Source organism: Triticum aestivum, chromosome 3D, assembly GCF_018294505.1.
Source record: "Triticum aestivum cultivar Chinese Spring chromosome 3D, IWGSC CS RefSeq v2.1, whole genome shotgun sequence".
Taxonomy (NCBI): domain Eukaryota; kingdom Viridiplantae; phylum Streptophyta; class Magnoliopsida; order Poales; family Poaceae; genus Triticum; species Triticum aestivum.
The window spans coordinates 600651938-600675276 of NC_057802.1; the positions used below are offsets into that span (position 1 = coordinate 600651938).

Consider the following 23339-nt stretch of genomic DNA (forward strand, 5'->3'; position numbering starts at 1 on the left):
GGCATCACTTTACCCAACTCCCAATGATTTGAACTCGGCGAAGCCTGAGAACTAGGTGAAATCCCAAATTCCAGTAGTGAGGTTGTCTGTCCAAGTGAAATGGTTAGTATGTACTCCCTCCGTTCCTAAATATAAGACCGTTTAGAGATTTTAATATGAATCACATGCGGATCAAAATGTGCTAATCTATATTTTAAAGTATGTTTATTTACATCCATATGTAGTCCGTATTAAAATTTCTAAAAATGCTTATATATAGAAACAGAGAGAGTAGTTATCCAAATAAATATACATGAGGATTAAGCGTGTCTTTGTAAATTATATATTGGCCGTCCAAACTAATTTATGTAGTAGTACTGACGAAGTTGCGCAAGGGTCGCCAGCGCGTCTAGTGAGGCGTTCGCGGCTTTGCGCGGAGCGAAGCGTCGGGCGCTGATCGATACATGCATATATACGCGCAGCAATTACGGCTGCCCTGGTAATTACGGAGGCTCGGTGTCTTTCTAGTCAGGGCGCTGATCGATATCCCCAAACTAATTTAATTCTGTGATGCAGCATCGTCCCATGCGAGGCTGCTGCCGCATGGGAATATGAAACGATGCACGAACATTGATTTTCTTGGCGTGGGAACTTGTTGACCGCCGCTGGTAAAAAGCACTCTCCAGTTAATGCCACGATTACTGAAGACTAGACGCCTTCCTTCCTATGCACAGTGTACACACTGATCTACTCATAGAAGTTCTATATAAATGCACGGTACAAGAACATTCAGTATACACAGCGAACGTCCGTCTCCTGCCATTCCCCGCCATGGCCAACAACTCCACTTCTTCAGTTAACACCTCCATATCTGAGAGCTCGTCGAGGTGCCTGACAGAGTGCGTCACCACCGCCCACAACTTTGAGGTGATCAGATTCTCAAAGCTCGAAGGTATGGGTGCTGGCAAGTTCATTAGCTCGAGCACATTCAGCGTCAGCGGCTACGACTGGAACATCAGGGTCTACCCGGACGAGTGGAAGGAGGAGGACAAAGCTGCCCACTTGTCAGTCTTCTTGTGCTTCTGTAGCGGGGCAACTGGTGTGAAGGTAGAATACACTTTGAGTTTATTGGAGAAAGATGGAAGAATTAGTCAGATAGCAAGCATACCAAATACCTTCTGGACTGTAGGTGGTTATTGGGGCCGTGATAAGTTTATTGAGAAGTCCAAGCTGAAGGAACTGTTATCCCGCAATGGCGACTGCTTCACAATCAGGTGTGTTTTGACCGTGATGAAAGAGCCTCGCACGGAAGATCTAGGCACGGTCATAGTCCCAGTCCCGCAGTCAGACATGCACACACATTTTGCAAGCATGTTGAAGGACGGGGAAGGCGTGGATGTGACGTTCAGTGTCGGCGGCCAACTCTTCAATGCACACAGATGCGTGTTAGCGGCACGATCCTCGGTCTTCAAGGCCGTGCTCTTTGGTAAAATGAAGGAGACCACCATGAAAAGCATCGAGATCGATGACATGGAGCCTGCCATCTTTGAGGCACTTCTTCACTTCATATACACAGATTCACTCTCCTGCGATGTTGATCAAATTGTCGCATTGCAGCACTTGTTTGTTGCCGCAGATCGGTATGGAATGGACAGGCTAAAGGCTATTTGTGAAGGGAAGCTATGCCAGAGAATCGACGTGCAAACAGTTGCAATCACCCTTACTTTAGCGGAGCAGCATGACGCCGTGCATCTAAAAAATGCTTGTCTTAGATTCCTTTCTTCGCAGGGCGTGCTCCGAGCTGTCAAGGAGACTGATGGATTCAAGCACCTCACAACGAGCTGCCCGTCCATTATGATGGACATTTTAGACAAGGTCGCCCCACCTTCATGAGTATGAGCAGTCTGAGAATTAAGTTTGAAATGTGGTGATCTAGTAGTACTCTCTCTCTCTCTCTCTCAATCTCGATTGTTATCATGTGTCCAGTGTATCCGTTGTAAGACTGAACTCTTGTTGGAGAATGTGTGGTCTGTGGTCTGACTTGTTGGCACTAAAAGTTCCATGGAAATTCACATGGTTGTCTCTTTCTTTTGTGTTGTCCTGAACATTCATTAAATTTGTAGTTAGTTTTCCTACAGAAGCAAATTTTAGCTATGTTTACATAATTATACCGGGCTGGAGCTCTGAACCTTCTCTGCTGAATCTGAACAGAGAAGCGCGGAGTGCCATTAGAAACGCTATCAACATGCATCGTGGCGATGCTCACATTACAGTTGATATCAAACGTCAGTAAAAAACGTGGCAATTGATAATCCTTTACATCGGCCACAACAAGCACCCGGTACGTCCAAACATCCTCCTTCAATCTCCATGCTCCGGTCTGCCTCTTATTATTTATTCGACCTTGATCAGTTTCCTGGTAAAGTACTGTATCTGTGTTGTTCCTATTTGGGATGTAGCTTGTCATAATGTTGTGCCTCTTTTTTCATTCTAGCAAGATTTTTGTAGAACTATGCAGATTTGAAAACTGAAGATGCTTCGTTAAATTGAGAATTCGGAGTTCCGCTGGCTTTTCTTTGAATATTAGCTGTTATGATTTCCCTTATGAATGGGCATTAAACAAGTCTATGCAAATGCCTAGGTCGACTGTCCAAAATAAGATTTGACTTTTTTTTAACAGGAAAAAAAAGATTTGACTTGCTTCTCCTTCGTCTCTAAGGTGATGTATGATCACGCTTTCCTTTAGTTTCTCATGTAATAAGGCTTGATGGTGGGCAGGATTATATGTTCAGTTGATTGTCCCTTATCTGTACTCAAATGAATATTTATTCCTTGCATTTCTCAAAGGACAGTTGAGATGTTGTATTTCGCTGCATTAATTCATATGCGAATTTGTGTTGGATTGCTGGATGTTGTATCTACTGTTGGCGCCGCTTCTTCTCTACCTTGCAACTCTCTCAAAAAAACATGCATGTGCTAGAGGTAGAAGAAGAGGACGCAGGAAATTTTGTGGCACCGCACAACTTGTGCCTTTTCCGTTTTTCTTACTCTCTTGACAATGGACATAATTACATGGGGTTAAGTAGCCGGACTAACCCAGCCAAAATGCACCCACTAACCACTACCTTGCATGCACCCCACATAGTTCTGCATGCAACACACGCGGCCACGCCACTAACAGCTTGACCCACTAATCACTCCAGCACACACGCGTACAGGCTTGAGTCACCTCCAAGTTTGCAACAGACATGAGCTTACCCACGACACACTTGACGGACGCCCCGCAACTGATTGCGTCCGCTTCTTGCTCCACCATTGATCTGCCGCCGGACTTGGACGTTGTGACTCTACAGAACTGTACCCATTTTGCTAACCAACACATCCATGCAGCAGACTACCTTACTCATCACTAGCTTGTACACACACGTCATCTCATCTCTACGTGAGTGTATGGCCGCAGCCTAATGGTTGAGCATGTCTCCGTGCAGGACACTAAGTAAATGTAATGAAAAACCAAAGCAACAAGACAAAAATGTCATTAGAAGTTGTTCTACGTAGACACGAGAAGATGCCACATCACGTTGGCTTATCATTGTGGTTTCCTTTAGTTTTGGAACATGCATTGCCTAGAAATGTTTCAGTGTCCGCGGATTGGTATGCCTTTAGGGAGGCTTCACTTTCCATTAAGGCATTAATAATAGTGAAGCATACAAGCTCATACAAAAACTAGTATTCGTACACCCAAAAATCATGATGACCTTTCTTGGCCTCACATCTCGAACATGGTGACACATACACAGTGGACACTGCGCGCTTGCATTGCCCCCCCGAAATCTGTCGTCATACCGGTTTCTTCTCAGGCTCGCCCCAGCCGACAATCTCAAATTCTATTTGGCGTTTACGACAGTCATCAAAGGCCTAATCGTACACAGCACACATCCCCTTGGGTAGATATAAATGGGCAAGCCCATCTGAGGCACGAGCGGGAGCTTTCGGCCCACCTGAAATCAGGGGGGAGAGATTGGATGCTTTGTGATTTATGAATGCCACGTGTCATCCATCAGGGCGGGTCTCACCTGCTAACCGTGAGACCTGGTCTCATATAATGTTTTTCCCTCATCCTCTATCTGGGCAGTCCCATTCCCGTTTTTCCCTCACAGATTTTGGGAAGGTTCTCGAACCATTCCCTGAGCCCGTTTCTTCTTTTTTTTTTCCTCTGTTTTTTCTTCTGATTTTCTTTCTTTTTCTTATTTTCTTTTTATGTCCTATTCTATTCTTTTCCTTTTTCCTTGTCTCTTTTCTTTTTCTAATTCCTAAACTGTTTTTAAAAATCATATTTTTTGTAAAATCGTGAACAATTGAATTCATGATTTTTTGAAATTAGAACATTTTCAAAATTGCAAACGTTTTTTAAAATTGGTCAACGCTGTTCAAATTCAAGCACAATTTTATAAATTCATGAACAGTTGTTTCAAACTCACTAAATGTTTTTCGAAGTCATGGAACAGATGAACCTTTTTCAAAATAATCAATATTCTTAAATTTGTGAACAATTTTGGAACTCACAAACATTGTCTGAACTACATGAAAATATTCTGAATTTGTAAAACAAATTGAAAGTCGTGAATTTTTCTGAACTCATGAACATTTTTTAATATTGTGATTTTTTTTAATTGATGAACTTCTTTTGAAATTTGGAATATTTTTTTGAGAAATAAAATTAAATCCCAAAAATAGATGAACATTTTTTGAATTTGTAAACATGTTTTTGCTAATTCACAAACATTATTTGAATTTACAAATATTTTGTTTTTTTCAAAAAAGGAAAACAAAATAACCTGAATTTGTGAACGTTTACAAAAATTCATCAGTTTTTGACATCCCAAATATTTTTAAAATCAAAGAAAAACAAAAAAGAAAAACGTAATGAAGATAAACAGGGGCGCTCGAGCCTGTAATCGGCTTGCGCAAAATATGTGGATGGCTGAGCGTTTGCGCCCCCCCCCCCCCCACCTGCACAGGTCGGGGAATTGGTTGGAAGCTTCGCCAAGCTTCTCCTCGTTTTTGCTTTTTTCGATTTTGGTTTTCTGGACCGATTTAGCTTTGTTTTTCTTTTTCTTTTTCAAACGCGTGACTTTCAAATTCATCTTTTGTGTAGCAAATCCATGAACATTTTTAAAATTTTCTGATTTTTATAAAATTCATGAGCTATTTCCAGATTCATGAAAATATTGTAACTTTCCCTCAAAATTTGTGAGTTCATTTATATTCATGATATTTTTCCAAGTTTGTGTTTTTCCTCAATTTCATTAAACATTTCCAAATCGACGGGACACACAATCTTTTCAGAAATTCATGATTTTTTTAAATATACAAACTTTTTAAAATCTTAATTGTTTTAAATTTACAAAAGAGATTCAAACTCGCAAACTATTTAAATAAGGTCAATTATGACGTCAATAGGTCAAGCCCAAGGTCACCGTGTCTAGTCAATGGTCAATCATGGAGGTAAATAGATCAAACGAAGGATGGACAACCTGAGCGAGCCATCGGCTCACGTTGGTGGGCCGGCCCACGTCACACAGTGTGTGAGCTCATTTCTTTTATCTGTATGTTTGCTTCTGCGACAGTTGCACACCGGATTTTTTTCCGCACCGGTTACGTCACCATTGTTTTCTCATATTGTTGTGACCGAAATCACGCTTGATGTCACCACCCGCGTCAGAAGTTGTTGTATTTAGATGTTAGTTATTATCCATATTTATGTATTTTGTATCCAATCTTTATTTAGATCTTCGGCACGCAGGTGCCTCGACACCGATTTTGGTTCATCTATTATGTTTGTCGAACTAAGATATATTTTTATATCAATATTTTTTACTTCTACAATGCATTATCATCAGTATGAATATTATAATTAATTTTTACTAAAATCTAAAATTTAATTTTAGTTGATGATTTTTTATTTTATAAAACACTTAGTATTAGGATAGAAAGCTTCATCAGTATACAATTATGATATTGGTTTTTTAAATACATTAGATCTCTCAAATCATATTTTGTCATTGGAGCGTGTTATTTGTTAAGTTTATTTTAGTTTAAAAATCTTCTCCTAAATTGTATATATGGAAACTAAAGCATACCAAAAGATTTTTTTTATAGTTAGACATACATTAGACTATGTACATCGGTTCACATCCATTTTTATATCCTCATGTATCTTAGTAGAGCATTCCACAACATAAGAGTTTTTAGCAAATATTATGATCGGACTATGTGGTTGGTTAGATGTGTAAATGTCAAGCAAGAGATGGGTCCGGGAATTGAACCCCAAACCTCATGCATGGTATAGGGAACTCAAAGCCATTCGACCAAGGAGTCCAAGTGGCGAATTAGCTGCACTAAATTATAATAACTATTGGTGGATCCGATTTTTAAATTGATTTCTTAGTTGTAATCATAATTCCAGACACTTTTTTAAGTTCTATGAAAATGCGAAAAAAAAGGAAATTTCAAAACATTTTTGAAAAAATAGGAACAAACTTGAAAACATGAACATTTTTTAAAGTTACATGCAACTTTTTTTTATGCCTTGAATTGGTCATACAAGACCACGAAAAAATTGGTGCAATTCCAAGGATGTAGAGAAACAACATGCTCTTAGACGGAGTCTTTTGGCCTATCCTGGCACCATCCATTGTACATGGCGTAATTGTGAACATTCTTGAGATAAGCCCAACTTTTGCTGGCAGGTTGGCATGCCCATCATAGGCATCCATGCCAGGGTTGAACGAATTTTGATACCGTATGCAAGCTGCGAGACATCCGACCATTTATCAATATTTTTTGACCGAGAAAACAGAAAAAATACAAAAGTTGTCGAAAATGAAAAAAAATCTGGGCATGCTACCTTGAATTGGTCATACAAGCCATTAAAAAAATTGGGTTCATTTTAGGGATGTCAAGAAACAACGTGTTTCAAACAGAGCATTTTGGTCTTTGAACGTGCTTTCTAAATTTTGTGCACTCTTTCTAAACCATGTTCATGTATTGACATTCTGGGCAACTTTGAAAGCCATGAACATTTTTTTGAAATTTCTGTAATTTGTTTTAAAATACAAATTTTGTGTTTTTATGAACAAAATTTCAAAAAAAAGCGAACATGTTCTCAAATTTTGAACGATTTTTTAAAAGCACGAGCATTTTTTGAACAAGTGAAAAGATACGAAAAATGTAAAACAAGAAAAAGAAAAAGAAACTGAAGGCAAACATGAAAAAAAAAGTGGGCAAAAGACTGGGCCGGCCCATCTGAGCCTTTAAGCCAATCTTCTGGAAGGTTCCTGGCCGGTCCATCTGCGCGTTCGAGCCACCGGTATTGTGAACCTTCTAGAAGTTTTTTGGCTGGTTTTGCGAATGTTCTAGAAGGTTCCTAAACCGGGTTTTCTGAATTTTATTTGGGTTGATTTCTATTCTTTGCTTTTTTCCTAGTTCTTTTGTGATTTTCTGTTTCTTTTGGGGAGAAAACATAAAAAAATTAAAATTAAAAATATTGAAAAAGTGTTCATTTTAAAAAAAAATGTTGGAAAATTCTAATTTGATTTTGTTTTCAAGAATTTTTCACGTTTTAGAAAATGTTCAGAATTTATAAATTTGTTGACGTTTTCCAGAAAATTTTGGGAGTTTCAAAATTTTCTTCACACTTTTAAAAACTCATTGCAATTTAAAAAAATGTATTTAATTTTTTTATGTTTTTAAAACAGTCCAGAGTTTCAAATTTTGCTCGAGTGAACAGTTTTCAAAAAAGTTTCAGTTTTTCTATTTTTGTTCTCATTTTTAAAATGTGTTCCAAATTGTCAAAGATTATTCGTGTTTCAGAAAAAAGTTCCAACTTTCAAATATTATTTACAGATTCAAATAATGTTCAGTTATGATGTTTTTTGTGGATATAAAAAAGTTTGTGCTTTCATCTTTGATTTTGAAATTTAGAAACATGTTTCTGTTTTAAAAAATTGTTCACAGAATCTAAAATATATTTGGTATTTCCTAAATGTTCACAATTTTCAGTGAACGTTTAAATTTTTGCCGGTTCTGTGTGTCGATAAAGAACTCACGCTACAAGTGGCTAGCAGCACTTGTCACGTCTCGATGGTCAGGAGTTCGTATCCTGGCAGCACGTCACAGTTTTTTTTTTTGTGACTTTACCTACCTGTTACTGAACTCAATAGACACACACACTGTGATTATTCACTCTACAATATACTATGGACTTCGAAATAAGCACATCACGGTTAAGTGTTCAAAATCAGGGTGCATCAAGAAGGTTGTTGTCTGCTTCCCCAGGTGGCATGATATGTGTGCTGAAGAGGAGCCTAAGCATAGCCCAGTAGTGAAGCATTCAACATTTAGACTGGCCCGTGTCGCAAGGAACAAACGACACACGGAGTACCTTATTTCGCTCTCCACTAAACCAAAGCTAACAAAATAGAAAATGTTATTGCGTGAGCCAGAATTTTTAAAAACTGACGGCGGGCCGTTTGAATGGAATAGTCGAGCTTGTGCATAAACGCGCTTTTTGCCTTGGCCGCTCTTGATGTTTTTTTTTCCGAAAGTATGCAAATTGCGTACCTTAGCCTTTATAGAAGAAGAGAATTGCAAGTACTCTGTACTAAATCATCGACGAATAATATGAAACGGAGGGAGTACAAGATAACTACCACTCGCTGCGAACAACAAGCGTAGCACAACTCCACATCCGGCTAGTCCAAGAACAACCACCCATTACAATACAGCGACAACACAAAAGGCCTACCCAAAATCGAGTACCTAGCCGCATCTCTGTCGACGTCGATCACCACCAAAGAACATCATCTCCCGCCAAGCATCTCAAGTCGACGCACCACCCCCTAGAAGCCTAGGAGGTGGCAAGAGGATGGTAGGACTCGATCCGACCCGAGGAAGACACCGTCTTAGAATCACCAGCGACGACTGTACATAGCGCCAGAGAAGAACGATCAGGGCAGCGGCGAACACCGGAGGAGCGCAACCTAGGAACTTCATGTCTCCCGGCACGGTGCTCTCGATGTTTTAATACACACTAGCTGGGGTACATACAGTATTAGTAACCGTTAAAAAACAGGGAGAAGACAAGTCTTAACAACCTTGAGATTGAGATGATTTGTTTTGCACAAGTGGACATGGAAATGACCAAGATGCTTCCTGCACCTATTTTTCTATCGACCCTGTTTTTTTTTTCAATTTTATGCCACTAAGGAATGAGTCATTTGCACATAGGACCTTAACATAGGAAAGTGAAAAATTCCCAGGCCTTGATTGAAGAAATTAGCAAAGTAAACAAGCTTAGCTCGGAAATACGGGAGAATGAGAAGAGCTAAACAGAGAAAATGCAACCTGCTACACTACTGATTGATGAACCTGGCGTCTCTTCTTCCTTCCTCCGCGTTGGTTTTTCTCGCCCCTGGTCAACTCCTAAGCGGCTCCATCCATCCCTGCTGCTGCGGCTGCTGCTTCTCCACCGTTTCACGCCCCTGCTGCTGCACCTACGCCGGAGATGACGGGCTGCTCTTCTTCCGTCGAAAGCCTGCTCAGGTCTATCTCCCTGTCTCTGGTCTTCTAGTTTCAAAATTTGTTCGCCTTCAGATGTTCCTATTTTGTCCTGACTGGTCAGTCAAGTCGTATGATTTCACTGATTGTCGATGTCGGGGTGGATCTGGAGTTCACTGGCTTTTGATCTCGTGGTGGATCTGGAGTTTTTTTTTCTTTTTTTCTTTTCGAAAGAGGGTCAACGCCCGGCCGGGTGGATCTGCAGGACAATAATCGAATTTAATTAACTCTGGATTTTTTTCGAACTCTCCATCATTTCAGTCCACGGTGAGAGAGGCGCGTTCCGGAAGAGGAGCTCCAACTGGAGAGCCAAGCTAAACACTTACCCACGGCTGCACGTGGCATATGCTTCTGGTTCTGGAGTAAGCTGTTTCAGCCACTCCAAGCTCGCTCAGGTATTACATGCTTTTACTCTGAAATCGTTAGAAATGAAAAGAAAACCCCTTGCTATGGATGGACTGTTCAAGTGTCTGCCCCATTTGCTAGCAATTTCCTTCATTCAGCAGGCTGTTTATATGTTTCAGGTGCAGCACAAGCATAACTGGAGAGCCAAGCTGAACACTTATCCAGCCAGAGATGGCTGGAATAATGGTGAGCGCTTCTACCGGGGTGATGAACTCTCTCCTGGGTAAGCTGGCCACCCTGATGGGGGACGAGTTTGCCAAGCTAAAGAACCTGAGAAACGAGGTGAAGGACATCAGCAATGAGCTGAGCAGCATGAAGGATGCTCTAGAGTGCCTTGCTGATGTGGATGAGCTCGATATACAGACCGCAAGGTGGAGGGACGCGGTCAGGGAGATGTCTTACGACATTGAGGATATCGTCAATGACTTCATGTGCAAAATTGGGGAGAAACACAAAAAATCTGGGTTTGTCCATGAGATTATTCAACGCCTCAAAACATCAAAGGACCGCCATCAGATTGCTGGGCAGATCGAGGAGATCAAGAAACTTGTGCATGAAACAAGTGAACGGCGTGAAAGATATAGGCTCAATGTCCTCACATCAGGCAATTTGGCAGTTGATCAACGAGTTGTCGCACTCTATGAGAATGCATCTAAACGTGTTGGTATGGAGGGCCCAACCAATGAACTTGTCATTTGGCTAGAAGACGAGGAGAAGAAGTTGAAGATTGTATCAATTGTTGGTTTTGGAGGTTTAGGTAAAACAACACTCGCCAATGAGGTATACCGTAAGCTGAAGGGAGAATTTCATTGTGGTGGATTTGTGCCAGTGTCTCAAAAGCCAAATATTTCAAAACTTCTGCATAGTTTACTAATCCAACTCGGGTGTGGACAATCTTTTAAAGATTGTGAGTTAAATGTACTTCTCGACCAGCTCAGAGAAAATCTAGAAAATAAGAGGTACTTATTCTTACTTTTTACGTTGCTGTTCCTCTCATGCACCTTGGATACTTATATTTTCTTAAAGGTGCATAAGATGTCTGTATTCGTTAATACATTTTTCAAATATTTTCATACGCTGTACTCCTGAATTTTTCTCAAAGCAGTAGATAAATACATCTTTTCTCTTTTTTATCAAGATCACAATTATAAAAGAGTATGTCATCACCTATGTGAAAAAAATATTAAAGAGCTATACCAAGTGAGCAAGGAAGTGCTCCAAGTTATATATAGTAGCTCACAGATTTACTAGTGATCATAAGACCGACTTTTAAAAGATCCATACTGTATCCTCTTCTCCTTGTCAATGCTTTTTTAGAAAATTAACAACATAAATCTATTTCAAAGTCTGCTATACTGTTTTTGAAATATTCTGTCACATTATTACATATTATTCTTTTTCTCGAATATATAGGAAGTCGATTAAATTAATGATTCCACCATTTCATCCTAGAGTACAGATTCAAAAGCTCGCCACTGCCCCACAGCCGGGCACATTCCTGTCAACCCTTTAATATGTTATGTAAGTTGCAAAGCATGGACCCCATGAACACTTGGAAAATGTTATGAATTATGACTTAAAACATAGATAAGAAGGTCAGGAGATGATCCTAATAAACATGGACAAACCCCGCCCTCTGCATCCGACAATTCACACAGCCATAAAAAATAAGGTTTACTTGGGGCTGTGCATGAAAACATTTATATACAAAAAGTTCGTGCAATACTTTTTAGTTTACATGATATTTTATCTCTAAATTGCATTTACTAATCAATACAAACGCTACCCTATTTTCTCCTAAATCAAACAACATTTGACTAAATAAAGTAAATTTGTACTATATGTGTCAAGCAAAAGTCATAATAACAAACGAAACGATTATTTACACTCAAGGAGAACAAAAAAATAAATTTTGCTACCTCCAACCTTTTAAAGTAATTGAGTAGTTTTTTGTTCTTTTACTTACCGCTGTATTGATTGTCTTGCAGGTACATCATTATCATCGATGATCTATGGGATGTATCAGCATGGGGTATTATTAAATGTGCTTTCCCTGAAAATGATCTTGGTAGCAGATTAATAGTAACTACAAGAATCAAGAATGTGGGTGAGGCATGTTGTTTGGGTCACCACAAGCGCATTCTGGAAATGAAACCTCTTAGTGAAGAAGACTCAAGAAAATTGTTTTTCGATAGGATATTTTGTTCTGAAGAAGCTTGTCCAGGTCAACTCCGAGATGTTTCAGTTGAGATTCTCAAGAAATGTGGTGGCTTGCCACTTGCAATCATTAGCATATCCAGCCTATTAGCAAGCGGAAGTTCCCACCAATATGAGAGGTGGAAACTTGTATGGAATTCTTTGAGGTCAGTATCGGACACAAATCTCACCTTGGAAGCAATGAGACAGATCTTGAACCTTAGCTACAAAAATCTTCCTCACCACCTCAAGACATGCTTCTTGTATCTTGGCATGTTTCCAGAGGACTATATAATAGAGACGACTGTTTTGGTAAGTCTATGGATATCTGAAGGTTTCGTTACTAAAGTACGTGGACAAAGCCTAGAACAGACTGGAATATGTTATTTCAATGAGCTTGTCAACAGAAGCCTTATTCAACCTGTATTTATTGACACAGATGGGTCAGTGAGATTTTGCAAAGTACATGATATGCTGTTGGATCTTATCTTGTACAAGTCTGGAGAAGAGAATTTTATTACCGTAGTAGAGAGCCCAGAGGACATTACAGGACAACTTCAAAAGACCCGTCGGATGAACTTAAACTTGGATGGTGCAAAATTGCCAGAGAACGTTAGTATGTCACAAGTGCGATCATTTGCAAGTTGGAGAGGCTCCATGAATATACCTTCTCTGACTGAGTTCAAGTATCTTCGAGTTTTTATTGCTAACTTTAGTTCTAGTTCTGTTGATGACAACCGGAAAATCGACCTGACAGGATTTTGTAAGTTATATCAGTTGAGACATATAGAGATTCGTGGCTGTAGTAAGTGCCAGCTACCCAAGCAGATTAGACGGTTACAGAAGTTGGAAACATTTGATATAGATGGCTCCTGTATCCCAATGGATATTTTTCACCTGACTGGCTTGTTGTGTCTGAATGTTCCATACATTGAAAGGCTGCCTGAGGGCATTGGTAATAGGAGAGTTTTTACGGTACCCTATACTGCTAACAGGGAGGAAGCGGTATATTAAAATCTGACCGCTGATTTCCTGAGGGTAGGATAGACATAGATTTTCTGTCATGGGAACCTTAGCGACGTCGTCGGTCAGCGGATATTGGCGATGGGAAACCAAGACGGCAAGCTCCGCCGCCATGTCCCACGACTCCTCCACAGTCTCCTTCGACCTCTGCTCCGGTTGCTGGACGGAGGTGCCCCCCGAGCCGTCGTCCTCGACCACGACCTCCTCCTCGAGCTCGTCTTATTCGTTCCCGTCGTTTTCATATATAGTAGCGTCGTCTCGCTGAAGCCGGCACCCTGTCCGCCATGGACGAGTCACTGGAGCTCGTCTCGCATGCACACACCCAGCCACGCGCGCGCCCGTTCGCGCTCCACGCTCGCAGCAACAGCCGTCGTGCATGCCCCGCAGCACCGCAGTAGCTGCTCGTTCGCTCCCGCCTCCCGCACGCAAGCAGCCCCGCAGCACCGCCGTAGCTGCTCGTTCGCTCCCGCCTCCCGCACGCAAGCAGCCCCGCAGTAGCTGCTCGTCCGCTCCCGCCTCCCGCACGCAAGCAGCCCCGCAGTAGCTGCTCGTCCGCTCCCGCCTCCCGCACGCAAGCAGTCCCGCAGCCTCGGGTCGCCTCGCCACCGTCCGCGGACAGCGTGATCCGAGAGGGCAGGCCGGGGCAGCCCGCAGCCAGCCGCCATGGTCTCGCCTGCCTGGCATGGCCGGCCGCCGTCGTTGGCGAGCAGCGTGCGCCGGGAGGCATCGGATGTCCGGAAGGCGTAAAAGTCGGTTGGAAGGTGCTGCACCTTGCCGGCCCAGCCGGCCTTGTCACGGCGTACCAGTCCCCAGAGGGCGAGACGGGCGGGCTGAAACTTTTTACTCCCAAAATGCCCTCGCGATTTGTATACTGGAGGACGGGAGAGAAGCGGTGCAAGCTATACCGCTCGCGATTCTATTGGCAAATTGGAGCAGTACAGATCGATCGTCACCATTAGATTTCAAGAATGGATGGCTAATATTTGACGCGGGTACCATAAAAGAGCTTTTGGTAAAATGACATCCCTACAGCGCCTGTGTCGGTTTGACACGCTGTACTCCTCACTCGACAATATCAAGGGCCTAGGAGAGCTGACCAATCTGAGTACTCTATCTCTCAGAACACGTTTTTCTGAAGATGTGGACATGGATGCTCTAAACACTTCTTTGGGAAAACTTTGTAACCTCAAGTGGCTGTACATATCTTCACCTAAATCTTGGATACCTGAGGCAGTAACTTTGTCGCCTCCTCCCCTGAACCTTGCGACACTCCACATTGTAAAAAGGTCCCGGGTCCCCAGCTGGATTGGGGAACTCTATAATCTCCAGGTGTTGACTCTCTCTGTTGAGAAGTTGGACAAGGACGATGTTGGTATTCTTGCGCAGCTACCTGCCCTCATCGAGCTTACTTTAACTTTCAGTAGATCCCTGGAAGCAACAATTGCAATCTATGGAAAATCATTCACAGCCCTAAAGAAGTTTGATGTCAGCGGAGATATCATGCCACACCTGACCTTCCAAGCTGGGGCAATGCCTAAGCTCCAGAGCCTCTTTCTAGGGTTGAACGCCAGGGGGTGGGAGCAGGACGATAACGCTGCACCTATAGGTATCGAGCACCTGTTAGCACTTGAAAAAATCGATGTAGGAATTGGCTACAGGGGTGCTACTGCATCTGAAAAGAGAAGAGCAGAGTCTGCCATTAGGATCGCTATCAGCATGCATCCCGGCCATCCTCACGTTATAATCAAATGTTGGGACACAGTGATTGGGCCTTGGTGACGGACGCATGATAATTATTGGTGTCAGCTACTACCAGCAGCTGGTATATTCAAAGGTTCTACCTCCAATCTCTAGGCTCCAGTCTGTTCCTTATTTGTTTATTTGAGCTTGATTAATTTCCCGGTAACTATTGGGTGTGTGAATTTCCAGTTTGTGTTCTAGCCCGCCATAATACTGTAGGTCAAGTGTGTAGATTAAGCTTGGGCTGCTTATAGTTTGAAGTAAAGTATTCTTGTATGTAGGCACTGTTTGATTAGCTCAGCAAACGAGTATTTTGTGAGTTCAACCATACTCATAGACACTGATTTCAGGGAAGTCGATTTTTTTTCTATGGAGCAACAAGATGAGGTACGCGAAGGAATATTGAGGTGTCTCCTACATTTTGCTGAATTGTAGCGGATGGAGATGGATTAATGCATTTCCTTTCCGTCCGGAACATCGAACTGTCACTTTGCTTTGTCCTACTATTTATCTCGTCGAACTGTTTGTTTCTACAATATTGATGGTATGATACACTTTGGTTCGGTTTATCCTATAATAAGGCTCGGATGGTGGGCAGGAGTTGGCACCTACTGCGCCTTGCTCATTCCTAGCCACGGATTGCATGTTCGTGTTACTGTTGTATGTACGTTTTCTTCTTGGGTCAAACTGATTGGCTAGACAGACGGAACCAACCCTGAATAATACAACCTCCATTTGAAAATTTGAACTAAAACCGTGTCACTTATTTTCAAACTCTATACTCCTCCGTCCTATTATATAACATGTTTTACAACAATATACCTACGTATTGGTTGTAATCATAACGAACCGTGTTGCTATGTGCGGCGTAAAGCACACTGCACCCGGCACTGGATCCCGCGTTGATCCTAATGGGCTGGGATGCACTTCCCCACCAGCGCATCAAACCTCAGCCACAGAAGATTGGCGTCAGACAACCAACCCCAGTGAATCTGCCTTGGGTTTGTTCACACATATTTTACTTTTGGATTTTTTTCAGATTTTTTTTTGAAGTGGTACTAATTTTTTCATCCGTTCACCTCTGAATATTTTTGTCTATCCGAAGTGGTACTAATTTTTTGCGCGTCCATCTGTTTTTTTAGCACCCGGAATTCCATATGTGGGCCGCGCTAGCGGTCGCCCAATGAAGACAGCCCACTTATTTGCCTAACCACGCTGCTAAGAAAAACCCTATTTGCCACGCAATGCGGCAAATAGTCTAAGCTTTGCACAGGGCACAGACTGGGCCGACTCATTTTCAATTTTCTTTGGGTTTGGTTTCTAACGTTTTGTTTTCTTTTCTTGATTTATATTTATCTTTCCTTTTCTTTCTTCATTTTCCCTTCCAAGCTTATTTCTATTTTTTCCTTCCTTTGTAAATTCAAAATTTCCCAAAAATGTCCACAATTTGATGTTTGTTCAAATTTCCGAAAAATGTTTGGAATACCGAAATTGTGTTCCCATTTAAAAAATTGTTCGGAACATGTTCCCGTTTTCAAAAATCATTCACAAATTCATAATTGTTAGTGTTTTTATAAAAGGTTCATGATTTCAAATATTGTTTGTGAATTTCAGAAAATGACCCCTTTTCAAATTTTGTTCATCTTTCCCAAATATGTATGGAAAATTCAAAAAAAATTCAAAAATTATTCATGTTTTCAAGCAATTCATATTTTTTAAGTTAGAAAAATGTTTTGAATCTGATGTTGGAGTATGTTACTCCCTCCGCCCCAAAATTCTTGTCTTAGATTTGTCTAAATACGAATGTATCACGTCATATTTTAGTATTAGATACATCCATATCTAGACAAATCCAAGACAAGAATTTTGGGACGAAGGGAGTATTAAATATTCGTCTTTTTCATTGGCTGGCAACATGTGGTCGGGTCTTTGAGGTCGTGAGTTCGATCGTTCAACACATGGTGTGTTTTTTTTGGATTTTTACTCGCACCTTATAAACACAGGTCATTTTGTTGCCTGCCAGTAGGCTGGCCCGGACGCGAACTGCTGTGCGTCCCACGCGGTATTTGACGCAACTAGCGTCATATAGTAGCTCCCACAAAACTGGCCCAAGAAAAGTAAAGAATATATGTATTGATTTTGTACCATCTGTTCCGCATATAGTTCCTGATTTTTTTTCGTTTGTCTCTCAGGTGGCCCAAACTGGGCGTACACACTTTTTTTTCTATGGGATGGACGAGCAGCAAAAAATGTAGGGCGCGAAGGGATTGAACTATGGACCTTCCTGCTGTGCCGATGCACAAAACCAACTATGCTAGCATACAATTAAGATAGGAATTGTCCCACCTTGGAGCTTTATACTAAATCACACAAGTTTTTATTTGTTGCTAGGTTGTCTGAAAATAAGGACATTATCTGAGAATAAGGAAGTTGTGTCGAGAATCATGAGTTGTCAAAGGTAGCTTGCACATGCTAATAAAAGAGAATGTGTTGATCAGCTATAATTAAAGAGAATGTGTTGATCAGCTATAATTAAAGAAATTGTGGGCACGTGACAATAAAATAGAATATGCTGGTTTCTCTCCAATAAAAAAACTAGTCACATGAGCAGTACAATAATCAAAGAGGATAAACCCTTATAAAGAAGGAACATTTATGCCTGATTATGCATTGATTATGCTAATGAAACAGGATTTATCCGCTGCAATTAGTAATTCATCTGGTTACGTCGTCGTAGGAGAGAGTAGTCGAAGGCCCCGATGGTCACCGTGTAGCAACGAAATGAGGAGGCAGCCACAACTACAAGATGAAGGGAGACTCGAAGGAAAAAAAAGGCACAAATTGGTTGGTCGCTGCCAGGCTAACCAACCCCACCACTATTAAGATCTCATAGGCCAATCATGACCTGCGAGAAGACCGCAACTCCTCGCTCTGCCACCGACCACCACAGTGACCGTTTTTGGTGGACACGTCATTTATCTTTCCCGCTGCTTCTCGCAAAACAAATATCTTTGTTTTTGCAACACACGGGGATATGTGGTAGTTCTAATAGATAGACAGTAGTGGACTGTATGAGGGCATCTCGAATGCCCGACCCGCAAATTTCCTCCCGCATCCGTCCGTGGACAGGGGGGGACCAGTCCACGGACACGGATGCGGGAGATGGCGATCCAACGCTGCCAGCATACATCCGGCCTCCTTAATTTTTTTGAAAGTCCGCACGTTCAAATAGCCGCATACATAGAGTTTACACGCTCAAATAGCCGCACACCCTGCTGCGATTGAGCACTCGGTGACCCTTGATCGATCCCTTGAAATTGAGAGCATGCTCCTCCTCCTCACGCTCTACGTCTTCAAGGATCACTTGTGTAGTCTTCCTCATCGGACGACTCAACATAGTGCTCGTATATGTAGTTCAAATCGAAAACCATTGCTTGAAAGAAGGAAGAACTTTTTTATCTTCGACAATTCATCGAAAAGTTGTCGGGCATGGTGAGTATAGCAGTAGCGGATGGTACCTGGCGGGGCGGTCAGATGAGATAGGTTGAATGGAGACGGAGGAGAAGATGGGGTGGAGCCGGGCTGGAACGCTGGAGTTGACGGAGACGTAGAGTTTTGGCATGGGTGTGGCGTAGCGACCGGGGTGGTGGAGCGGCAGCGAAGGCAAGAGAGAAAGAATGAAGGAGAGAAAATGGAGAGGGTGGAGGCGCCGGCTTTGGGAAGGGATTTGGGTAGGCCAGGGATGTCGAATGCCTGCGTGGCTATTTTCTGAACTCCCGGAAAGCCCCCACGTTTGTCTCAGATTTACCAGAAATAATACATCTGGACCGCTCGACGGACCGATTCAGACCTGCATTGGATGACAAATAAACAACGTCGAAACCGCGGTCCACATAGATGTGGATGGTTTAAGGGTCCGCCTATGCCCTGATGTAGTGAATGGATGGCTGCTGGGGAATCGAATCGACGAAGAAGCCTTCTCCATGGGAATCGAATCGACGAAGAAGCCGGCTCCATGCCCCACCGCTGCTAGCCTATACCCGAGCTTCTCAGAGTCCGCATTAATCCGTTTTTTTTTGCGGGAAAAATTTCCAATTTATTCATCTTCAATCATGGTAGTACAACGAGCACTAGAAATAATAAAAATTACATCCAGATCCGTGAACCACCAGCGACGACTACAAGCACTGAAGCGAGCCGAAGGCAACCTTGTTGTAGTAGACAGTCGGGAAGTCGTCGTGCTAAGGCCCCACAGAACCAACGCACCAGAACAGCAACCGCCGATGATGAAGAGTGTAGATCAAAAGGATCCAACCTGAAGACACAGGAACATAGACGATCGACGAACAGATCCGAGCAAATCCACCAGAGACACACCTCCACATGCCCACCAACGATGCTAGATGGATCACCGAAACGGGGGCTAGGCGGGGAGACCTTTATTCCATCTTCAGGTAGTCGCCGCCGTCTCGACTTCCTGACTTGGACACAAACCGTAACAAAACTCGAAAAAATATCTAAAAACGGAGCCCTTCCACCGGCAAAGGCCGAGATCCACTCCGCCTCCATGGCCCTAAGGCCACAGAAGACAGGGTGGACCGGCGACGGCGCCGACGGGAGGCAAGAGGAACCATCGCTTTTTGGAAGCCGGCGCCTGGGTAGGTCGTCTCACGCTTGAGAGTCCGCACTAATCCTCCTTGTATTTTGCATCGTATGCTGACCATAACATTAACTGATAAAATATACTCCCTCCGTACCATAATATAAGACATCTTTTAACACTACACTAGTATTAAAAAACGTCTTATATTATGAAACGGAGGGAGTAAATGATATGTAGCAAAGATAATATCATTGCAAACTACATTCAAATAGCAATCCAACAATATAATTTTGGATAACATGTATTAATATTTTGCTAGTCAAATATGAAGTTAAATTTTGACCCAAAATAAGATGGGGACTAATAAACCCGAACTGAGGTAGTAGCTGCAGAGCGTACCTCCGTACCCGCACGCAAGGTATTGGGTCCTGAGTGGGAAAAAAAATCGGTTAACGGGTGGTAACCACAAATCCCAGTACCCCACAAGATATCGCCTTACAGAACAAAAAAATCCAAAATTTTGAATTAGAAAGAATTCTAACTGAAATTTGGATGAATTGTATTCGGATTCAAAATTCTTTCAAACAAAAAATTGTTCAGTATTTTTGGTTCCCACGGAAAGTCGGTAACTGAAATCTCGATGCCCTGCAAGATTTATTTTTCATTCGGGACCAAAATTTTGCTCGCACGTTGCCGGCCGACGCGAAACTACGCTCGGTTCTATGCATGAACGGTACTGCCAGGTGGGATGCACTGACCGATACGATCTCGCGGAGAACAAACGAACGGCGCTCGCGGTGTGCAAAATTAAACAAGCATTGTATCCTTGGATCAATCAGCATGGAGGATAACTCAGCCATGAAGCAAAGGCCAAATTAACCCAAGACAAGATGTCGACACCCACCCTTGGTATGTGTGCCACCTGCCGATGACCACACCATGTCCTCATCCGGGCCCTCCACACACACACACACGCCGCCAACCGTCCGTTCAGTACCATCAGATTATGTACTAATATTACATATGGGACTGGTCTAACAATTTCAAAACGCACTGGTACTGTATTCTATTTTAACCAACTAAAACGTTCAGGGAACATGATGAGTTCACTGTCTAACAATGGGCTTCCTACCGTTTCATTGACTTCACCCACGTATACACCGTTTCTCTCTTTTCTTGTATATAAACTAATTCCCACAATATTGTAGACTAGCATGGCTATACAATGGCCTACCCAGATCATTGGATCAGGGTGGTCCAACAACAAAAATATTCACACATAACTATTTATTTATTAAAAATGTACTCCCTTCTTCTCAAAATAAGTGTTGCTAGCTTAATACAACTTTAACTAAAATTGTACTAAGCCAGCGACACCTATTTTGGGATGCAGAAATGGATTTTCGTGCAGAGAGTACTTATTTTTGTGAATAAGGCTTGTAATACCCGATGCAACTCTTATTCTTAATTTCACCTTAAACATATAGTACAAGCATTTTACGGTACTCGAGAATTAGTATGGCTATGTTGAAGCGAAAAAAATATTCACCTGCCTAGTAAGATCCTTTTTGATTCACATGATTTGTAAAACACAATGGCAAGAAAAACTACAGGACTGTAGTATGACAAATACTCTTTGATGCTAATTTCTGAAGGTTACATAAAAATTATGATTGGCAAATTAAAGGAATTAGTATATGGAATATTTGATACACCAAAAGAAAACAAAGATATTATGCTGTAAAATGTTTGAGTGAATGGAAATTTTCTGAAATAGTACCAAACGAATCCTTAGAAAAATTATAAGCGATTAAAACGACCTACACAGGGAGAATTACTAAGAATTCATACGCTCTAAATTCTATCAAATTTATTTGAATAAAAAGCCATAACTTTTTGTCATGCATGGTTATTGAACATGATTGATTGAGAACATCAAGTGTCAAAGACAGTGCAAACCACATGGGAATGAGCACATCTTGTTACAGTCACCTCGGCAGGTTGGCATAGGTGATAAAAGCTATGCCCCATGTGAGTGACTCACTTCGCCATCCTCGTTAAGACTTTTTAATTAATTTTGAGGACAAGATGCTAAGAACCTCGGTAACTACATATATATATATATATATATATATATATATATATATATATATATATATATATATATATATATATATATATATATATATATATATATATGCAAAAATAATGAAATTAATAAGGAATAAGTTTGGATTCCTTGATAAAATAGATATAAGATTATTTTCATTTTTGACGCTATATTATATTTAATTCAAAGGATTTCTGTGCGAATTTTGGAGGACTAAAAGACTTGCAATTTGATAATTGGGTTGTTTATTTTGTTGATTATTTATACCTCGTATGATTTTTCCATTATGATTTATTTGGATGACATTCCAAAGAAAATGTATCCATTTGTTAAATCTCATGGAGGGCATTCCTAACTTTTAGTTTCAAGTTTTTTTTTATCATTTTGCCACTAATTATGTCACACTACTCAATTTTTCCATTAGAAGTTTCAAGTACTCAAAATCATCCTTCCGTTAAACGTGTGCTATAAAATGCGTTTCGGCACAGTTACCGTCTTGTCAAAGGCCATTGACCGAGGTTAAATGATGTAATAAGACAAATCCTTATAATTGGGTGCAAATTCGGTCTAGTAAGCTTCTAATGCACATGATATCATATTTTCCGTGTTTCTGCATCTTGTGAATTTAGGAAGTCTATGGTTCTTCGTGGCACTGTCTTCTGAAAAAAAACATGCATTACCAATCATTCCATTGGAGATTAAATTTTTGGTTTTGATTGTGTTACATACAGTTGAATCGTTCAGCCGACACTATGCACAGTTATGATTTGTTTTGTGCGTAGTCTTTTTTGTCTATCCTAACAGTGACAGGAGCTTCTCGCAAGAAAATAAAAAACAATGACAAGAGATGTGCCCATTTGTTGAGAGAGGAATATTAATTGATGTACAAGTAGGACATGGATGCATCTCGGCGTGCATATAGAGATTCTCTAAACATACAACCATGATGAGGCCATTGAGTAACTGAGATGACGACATGCACACATGGTAGGATCTGATATACAGTACTTAGATCATGGTACTATGCCTAGTTATAATAATCCAGTGCAACTGCGCAAGCTTAGGGATGTCCACATTTGAGGAGCTGCCACAAATTGGTGTTATTTAATTAAGCAATTCTTTTTTTTTCCGGAGAATTAATTAAGCAAGTCAGCCAAAAAAATTAAGAAATACATTCTGTCAAAAATTAATTATCAGCCAGTCCTTTCTCTGTGCTCGAAACTACTCCCACCCTTCCAAGAATCTAAGGCATGCACATATTCCAAGATCTAAATTAACCTAACAATTAGACAAAATTGTATGAATCCAAGGATCATATCATTTTTGTGTCACTTGACTCGTACTTTTCTAGTTAAATTGTTGGTAAAACATAATTTTCTGTTGCCGTGGACGCCTTGCATTTTTAGATGACGGAGTAGCCACAACTACAAGTCGTACTACCTAAATGTTCTGGAAAGAAAGAGAGAAATTGAAAACAAAACTTTGTCCTGTTTCCATGCATTCCTCCTTGCCCCAACATGCTTACTGTGATTAATTTTTTTTCGGACAATGAAAACATTAACTAATTTCATTGTTTAAGGTTTACAAATAGTAAGTTGGTAAAAATTCATGGATCTACATAACCTGCATCGATCCATCAGACGGCCATCGGCATCACATACA

The 23339-nt window shown here is 41.2% G+C and overlaps 3 protein-coding genes across 3 annotated transcripts; all 3 read left to right on the top strand.

The window, feature by feature from the left end:
- Positions 1-810: 810 nt before the first annotated feature.
- On the top strand, positions 811-1872 carry LOC123075809 (BTB/POZ and MATH domain-containing protein 2). Its single transcript, XM_044498328.1, has one exon. It carries the CDS (start codon positions 811-813, stop codon positions 1870-1872), a length of 1062 nt encoding a protein of 353 aa, XP_044354263.1.
- Positions 1873-9371: 7499 nt separating this feature from the next.
- On the top strand, positions 9372-12864 carry LOC123080848 (disease resistance protein RGA5). Its single transcript, XM_044503795.1, has 5 exons — positions 9372-9585; positions 9862-9995; positions 10125-10964; positions 11994-12513; positions 12641-12864. The coding sequence occupies exons 3-5, from the start codon at positions 10177-10179 to the stop codon at positions 12650-12652; spliced, it is 1320 nt and encodes a 439-aa protein (XP_044359730.1). The 5' UTR covers positions 9372-9585; positions 9862-9995; positions 10125-10176; the 3' UTR covers positions 12653-12864.
- A 1375-nt stretch (positions 12865-14239) lies between these two features.
- Positions 14240-15590, top strand: LOC123080851 (disease resistance protein RGA5-like). The gene is made up of 2 exons (XM_044503798.1): positions 14240-15058; positions 15315-15590. Exon 1 carries the CDS (start codon positions 14242-14244, stop codon positions 15001-15003), a length of 762 nt encoding a protein of 253 aa, XP_044359733.1. The 5' UTR covers positions 14240-14241; the 3' UTR covers positions 15004-15058; positions 15315-15590.
- Positions 15591-23339: the final 7749 nt, after the last annotated feature.

Coding starts and splice junctions, on each gene's coding strand:
- LOC123075809 (XM_044498328.1), top strand. CDS start 811: ATGGCCAACAACTCCACTTCTTCAGTTAACACCTCCATATCTGAGAGC.
- LOC123080851 (XM_044503798.1), top strand. CDS start 14,242: ATGACATCCCTACAGCGCCTGTGTCGGTTTGACACGCTGTACTCCTCA.
- LOC123080848 (XM_044503795.1), top strand. CDS start 10,177: ATGGCTGGAATAATGGTGAGCGCTTCTACCGGGGTGATGAACTCTCTC. Junction 10,965..11,993: donor GAAAATCTAGAAAATAAGAG/GTACTTATTCTT, acceptor ATTGTCTTGCAG/GTACATCATTATCATCGATG.